Below are 7,771 nucleotides of genomic sequence, written 5' to 3'. Positions count from 1 at the left end.
GGGGCGATGTGTCCGGTGAATAGGATGATGAAGTAAGGTGGTGGTGGATGTGACCGGAGGCAGATCTAGGGTTCGTCGAATTGGGGAAAACTGGATGTGTACGGTGAATATGATGATGAAGTGCTTGTTGTGCCGGCATTTTGTATGTAGTTCCTTGAATACCCTTGCGCACTCGCTGTGTTCAGGCATAACAGTTAATAAAACCAACGGGTAGAAAGGACATTTCTCGTTTGCCTGATATCCGAAAAACTAGGGGACATTTCGGTTATTCAAAATTCCCGCGCGCGCCAATTTAGGATCCTCGAATTTTTGGACAATTCAGACAGGTGGGTCCGCAATATGCGGGTCCTTCAGTCCACCTCATCTCCTTCTCTTCGCTACCCCCATTTGACTACAAATTTGGTCAACAAAATATGAGATACATGCCACAAAATTATACCATTGGATTCATATTCAAAAGAAGTTTTAAATAGAATATTTTTTGTGATATATACATCATATTTTGTTGACCAAATTAGTAGTTGAAGTTTTTTTTGAAATGTGATACCCCTGTAAACCGGTATGGACTATGGAGGGAGTAGAGTGGGAGCGGTCACTTCCAGATTGCATTATTACTCACTCCGATTCATATTACTTGACACTAATAAAGATGTATCTAGACACATTTAAATTATAGATACATCCATTTTAGTTGCAAATAATGGATAGGAAGGAGTACTACAAACATTTTGGAACATATCTGAAACATCTAGACAGCAAAATTATAAACAAGACTCAGTAAAAAAAAAAGCAGTGGACTAGTATAGTACTTTGCAGCAAACTGACAGTTTTTTTCAACTAATCAAAGTAACTACAGCTACATGTGCTTGCATATGCGAATGTAGAGATGCAGCTTCTTGGACGATCCATCACCAACGAGGTATGGCCCTGGCACCACGAGGAACGACATAAGCTCCTCAACCGGGACGGCGCCCGGCGACGCGCTGCTAGAAGCATAGGCAGCCATCCTCACGACATCCCGCTTGCAGTCGGCTTTCGAGGACAGCAGCGGGCCACGCGCCCACATCTTCACCCTGTACAACGGCCACACGGATGTGCGCACGCTGACGCGCACCAAAGACACGACAGTGGCCGAGCCGTGCACGCCGATGTTCACGACGAACACTGAGCCGTCCTCCCCTTGGATGACGATACGCCTGAACGGCGAACCCGGGCGCGTCATGGTCACCCGGAACTCTCTGGACATGCAATACTCCATCCTGTGCACCTGAATCGAGTGGGCCTCTGCGAGGTGGACGACGAGCGCTGACGGCGGGGCGGCGAAGTCGCAGACCGGCTCCGTGCAGGTGCACCAGCCGTGCGGGCACGCGATCTGGTGGCTGATGGACTCGTGGTAGCTGACGACGACCCCGCAGCCGTCGTGGGAGCACATGAGCTGTGCCATTCCAGCGATGTTGTACGCGATGATCTCCAAATTCCCATCGTTTATTTCCACGGTGTCATCCATCGCCGGCTCGTGGTTGAATGCGAAGCCGCGTTGCTCTGCGTCTGGCAATGTTTACTGGGAAGCTCGCCGACGGTCGCCGGCGGCAGGCCTGATACCACCCTGCAACTGTACAGATCAAAGTACGTGGAATAACAGTTTAGCACAAGTGAAACCAGCAAATAATTAACAAGAATAAAAATGAGCGATGGAGTCTGGGAGGAAAAGGGAGCGACCTTGTACAATGAACCTAGGGGAAATCGATGTAGTCTCGAAGGAAAAGCGAGCGACATTTAAAACCCGTGGGTGGCCTGGGTGGTGTAGCATGGTTGCGGGAATGAAACGGACGTTCTCCACCCTTCGTTCTCGATTGGACGTTCGAGATTGACTCATATTTGAGCTAAAAAATAAAAACTGCTCACAAAAAATGAAAAAATTACAGAAAATCAAAAATGTTTCTTTGTATATTATGTGAATTTTTCGTACCATTTGGATCAATAGTTTAGGAATAAATGACTTTTAAAGCTAAAAATCATAAATAGCTATTCATTTATAAACCATAGATTCAAATGTGATCAAACTTTCACAAAACTACTCATCCATGCATTTTCGATTTACTTGATTTTTTTCAATTTTTCTGAGCAGTTTTAGTTTTTTCATTCAAATCTGAGGCAATCTGGTACGTCCGATCTATTATGAATGGTGAATGATCCACGGGTCGCAGCCTCGCAGGCGGCAGGGCTGATACCACCATGCAACTATTTAGTCAGGTCTAGCCCAAATTTGATGATTCTTGGTGTAAATCTATCCTCAAACTGTTAATTAAATATAATTTTGGTCCTTGGCAATGGTTTAATGATGGTTGACTGGATTTTTACTCTTTTTCTGCCATCGTGGATAAAATTGACCGATCTAATCTACATGGGACCGTTTGTCCTCAGTCAACAAAATAGAAGAAATCTCCTTGCCCTAAAACACATGTTCGTCACCTCCGCCATTGTTGCTTGGTGCAATCGTCCTCACTAGTATTACGATTGCTTTCTTCCTTTCATCCCGACGCAGAAGCCCTCTCATGTCTGGCGCTTATTATGCCTTTTCCGCCCGGCTTATCAACCCTCATATAGTGTCAGGTGCCACCACTAGGTGTTGGCGAAGTGTCAGGGTTACTACGTGCTAAATGGATAATGATCACGATCTCGCCGGTGAACGTTCGTAATACACATACTATTACGGCAAACATATAGTGATAATTTGTTTTTGGTTATATTAATTATTAATTAGGTTGATCCAATTAAAGCCCCTATTTTTACCACAAATTAAGGGGAGTTTTCTATATATATAATTAAGTGACCCCTAAAATTGATCGGGTTTTTTGAGGCTGATCATTAGTGGGTTCCCCCACTGTGCATATTTTTTAAAATTTTAAAGTCTGTAAAGTACAAAATGTTGTTGCTATAGAGAGATTAGCAACATAAGGCTAGCTAAAAGGTCACAAACCCAAATAAGAGCGAGAGAGAGAGAGAAAGTTCTCTCTAACTATCAGAATCTCTCAATCCAGGTTTTGAGGCCACCATATAAGACTTCCTAGATGCATTATATATATGCACTAGAAGAACTATACCTTATCCTTGAACTTTCCTTTGCATGCATCTGCAGAGACCCGCGGGGGTGAGGTCATTCCTCTTTGTCCAGATATCATGGACCATGCATGCATGCGGTGGTGGTGTCCAAGAGATCGAGGGACAAATGCCGGTATTGCAAACAATTAATGAACCTTTATATATATATATCGACCGAATTAAGATGATGACTAGCTAGAGATCAGCAATGAACATTTTTGTTTGTTCATTTTTGGTTAAGTTTACGAACATATATATATATATATATATATATATATATATATATATATATATATATATATATATATATATATATATATATGCATGTAGACCCAAATTTGAGCCTAAAAGTTGTGTCGTTACTTATGTCGCAATACAACCTCGCTCACCTCCGATGGTGGTTACCCCAAACGCATGGGAAGACCCCCCCTGTAACATCCCAAATTTTCAAACAAAGAAGAAAATGAATTTCCTTTTTCCAAAAATGAGAACCAACAAAAACTTTTATTACATCATGTGCTATGCATAGTGCTCATGATTCTTGTGCTAAATGCCATGATGATTGTTGGTATGCTTATCAAATGTGCTACACCCCTAAACCATCATGAATGGGATCAAAGAAAAGAAAAGAAGAAGATTAGAAAAATGCACACCACCTCACCTATGTGGTACATAGCCATAATGGCAAAACTTGACCTATGCCACTATACTTTACCCAAATGGTTTGAAACCATCACTACACTTAACCTAACACACAAGGAACCCAAATTGGTGACCTTAGGTCAAAGAAAAAGAAAAGAAAAGAAAAACATGAAACTCACATATGTGCTTATGGCCAATTTTGCCAAACCTTAACCTAGGCAAATTTGCTTTGTGCCAATGGTTGGGAAAGGTTACTAACCACTTAAGAACCACTTTTGAATCAAAGAAACCAAATTCAAATCAAAGAAAAATTCAAAATTTAATCACATGCGATAATGGTCACTTTTGAATTTCACATCAGGGTACCCACTTTGAGCACCTGTATTAAGAGATTCTTAAACCAAACCACCCCAACTCTTTGCACCTCATCCAAGACCTAATCAAGGTGAACAAATTTGGTGTTGACCACTTTGACTAACTTCTTTCCTATTCCTTAATATAAGAGTGCAAAGTGGCAACATCAAATCAGAAACAAGATCATCCCCATTTTGGATTTTCTCAAACCAACTTCATTTTGCACCCCACCACCACCATTGTGTTTCAATTATTATGTGAATCAACTCCACCAAAAATCTTGGCAAAATTCAAAATTATTTCTCTTGCGGCCATTAACACAAACACCTTGTGTGCACCATTTCACCAACTCCACCCACTCTTATATCTGATGGATCTTAGACCAAACCATCACCTCTCTGGTCACCATTAGCTCACTCCTGTACCCCTTCAACAATGCCAAGCACCAGAGACAAAGGTAGGACAGGAAACCATCAAAGACACCACCATGCCGTGGTGATCATGACCTCACCATGCCATTCTTCTCCCCTCTCACCTCTGGATGATCTCACCATGTCTCTGAGCCCCCCCTCACCCCCACGCACCTGCTGGTACACACCATCGACAAAGGAAAGCGCTGCAGAGCCCTGGCCAGGACGTGCCCAGCGACGTCCAGACGCGCCAGAGCGCGCCAGACATGTCACTGGACACGACAGAGCACCGACTTCTCCCGTTGACTCCGCGCTCGCCTCGACCTCTCCTCTCTCCTATGCCATCACCACACCACCAGCAACCGCCCAGACAACCCCATTGGCTCGCTCGAGCGCTGTAGACAACGCCACCATCGCCGTCCTCCGCCACGGGTACGCCAGTACATGACGAACGCCTGCACGCCTCCGTCCACCCCCGTCCTCGCCGTGACGCGCGTTGGGACCGCCATGACGCCAGGAACAGCGTTGCACCCTCACCCACGCCCCTCCGTCACCGTAGCATCGCCTCCCTCCTCGACCTGCCCCGTGCGCCTCGGCCACTCTCGCCCCTATAAATAGAAGCATCCCCCGGATGATTTCTTCACGCCCCTCGCCTCTCCTCCTCCTCCTGAGCCTCCCTGACTACTTCCCTTCCTCGATTAAGCCCTCTCTCGCCGGAATTTAGCCGGAGTTCGCCGCGGCCGTAGCCAGACGGAGCCGACGATTTCGTCCACCTCACCCTCTCCCACGACCACCATCTGCCTCGACGTCGTCGACCAGTTCGTTTGCCCGCCTCGCCGGACACGCTGGACGCCGGTAAGCCTCCTATCGCGACCCACCTCGCCGCCGGTAGGGTTAGTTCGCCGGACCTCTTCGTCGAGGACGGGGACGACCCAGAGCCGTCCGATCTTCTTTTAATCCGACGGCGCCAGCTGCGTACCGATTCGGGGCGTGTTAAGTGCCACTGACGTGTGGAGCCCTCTGTCAGCAGCCCGCTGTGCACCGTGAGTGCAGTTGGGCTGGCCCGTTAGCTTTTTCTCGGGCCCAGTTTCTTTTCCCGCCTAGCCCATCAGATTCAAATTTCGAAATTCCCTTTTTAGTGGATTTTCAATACTGATGCTTTGTTAAAATTTGAATAAAACAAAATCCATCAAACCAATTTGAGTGAAACCAATTTTGGGTGAAAGCTAATGAATAGATCTATCCAACCCCACTGGTCTCAAACCCGAATTCCTCTTAGATCTTCTACACCAAAAATAACAAATCAGTAACTTTCCAGATTCAAACAATTTTATAAAATCAACCATAATTCATTTTGAGTTGATTCCAACTCTCATAATTCACTTTTCAAAAACTCTAATTGTTTATGCAAAAATATGACATGGGTGTTTCACATGATCATGGGCTAGAGCAAAATAATGGCTATGTGGCTATTTCTAGTCCATTTAAATTATCCCAAATTAATTATTAAATCTTATGAGAGGTTTTCTCTCATCTAGATCATGGTCTCAAGTAATTCAATATGAGGCAATGACTTTGGTCTATATAATCTCATATTGTATTATTTGATGATATTAAATTATTTTTAAGGTAGTGTTAAATTGCATGAGGTGTAATACCTCATTTAAATCATTTTCCCAAATGATAATTATGAATTGTTGACCTTGGTCAACATGGGTTCATACATTATTTATTTGAGGAGATTAAATCTTAACAAGATTCAATGAGAGGAAATTATTTCTCCAAAGAACTAAATAGAAACCCTAATAGAATTTTCAATGAGAGGAAATTATTTTCCTAACACTAAGTAGGAAAACCCTAGTTGATTGTTAAGTGATGATTGTAATGAGGATAGATCATCTTGAGTGAGCCATTAGGGCTAACTAGTCTACTTAAGTATTGATTGGTGTTTGTTACCTCGTATCCGTTTATAGACGCTAGTACCGAAGACTACCAGGAGGAGGAGGTTTTCTACCAAGAAGAAGAAGAGAACTTTGATCACTACCCCAATCAAGGCAAGCTATACTCTTGCAAGTTACCCAAATGCAAAGCTCTACTAGAGCAAGGCATCATTACAATATTACTTTGTGTTAAGAATCCAATCCCAAGTTTTATTCCTACAAGCTTTACTTTGGTTTATCAAAGTTTATTCTGTGTATTGTTCACTTTTGTCTAGATATGAGGAATTACAAGAGCAACAAAGTTAGCCTAGAGAACTACAATGTAGATAGCACCCCTCATGATTAGTTGCTAGTGCTAAACTAAAATCGACTACTCTAGATGGGAAACATATGAATCAAATGACTTTGAAAACCTTGGAATGATGAGTCATTCTAATGAAAGATTTTGAAGGTGAATATGACTTATGAATGACATGGTGAATTTTACAAAACTGATGGTTGGGTTCAGATGCGATACCATTCCAATTTCAAGTACCCCCACAATACCTGAATCTGGGTAAGGTTTAACTGGAAACTTATGTATTTTAGTATGGGTTCCCTCTGAACAAGCGTCATAGGGGTTATGCCGAGGCTGCCTCCATTGAAAGAGAAATGACGTGAAATGAGGTGAATGTCCTACCCAAGCCCTGTGCGCTCCCAAAGCCGACGGTTTGTCTTCACTGGGAGGCCAAGCTCATGGGGAGAGGTGCCTATACTAGGGTATGTAAATGAAAGGTTATGATTGTTATTTCGCGCACTGAGTGCGATAAATTAGGGCCAGTTACCCCTGACGAACTATTGCAATTATTGTGGCACCAGTGTACGACCTCTGTAGAGTGTAAACCTATTCGAATAGACGTGTCCGCGGTCATGGACAGTTGGAAAGGCCATACTGTTCCGTCATCAGAACTTTTCAAAATGTGACTGGTGACTTGTGAATTGAAAGGTGAATTTGACTTGATCACAACAGAGTTGTGGGAATGACACTAATGTTCCCACTTGAGTTAAGTTAGGCAAATAAAGAGTCTTTTATTACTAAGTGCTTATGAAATAAAACTGGCTTTATGCAAATGAACCTCGAGCTTAGAACTCCATCGATATAGTTGATAGTGCTTACACTAGTATTAGTTTGCGAGTACTTTAAAGTACTCATGGCTTTGTCCCTGGCTATTCAAATGGCCAGACTATGAAGAGGAGCACCAGTACCATGAAGATGGACAGCAGGACGTCTATGATAACTAGGACTACTCCTGACGTCAAAAGTTGCCTGTGGAGCAGATGGAC

The 7,771-nt window shown here is 43.4% G+C and overlaps 1 protein-coding gene across 1 annotated transcript; it reads right to left on the bottom strand.

Moving 5' to 3' along the window:
• Nucleotides 1–856: 856 nt before the first annotated feature.
• Nucleotides 857–1,258, bottom strand: LOC139831393 (uncharacterized). The gene has a single exon (XM_071820657.1). The coding sequence runs from the start codon at nt 1,256–1,258 to the stop codon at nt 857–859; it is 402 nt and encodes a 133-aa protein (XP_071676758.1).
• Between the last annotated feature and the right edge of the window lie 6,513 nt (nt 1,259–7,771).

The sequence above is a fragment of the Lolium perenne genome, chromosome 5, assembly GCF_019359855.2.
Source record: "Lolium perenne isolate Kyuss_39 chromosome 5, Kyuss_2.0, whole genome shotgun sequence".
Classification (NCBI taxonomy): Eukaryota; Viridiplantae; Streptophyta; class Magnoliopsida; order Poales; family Poaceae; genus Lolium; species Lolium perenne.
The sequence above is the reverse complement of the archived record's forward strand: the minus strand, read 5'-3'. Positions and strand labels throughout refer to the sequence as shown.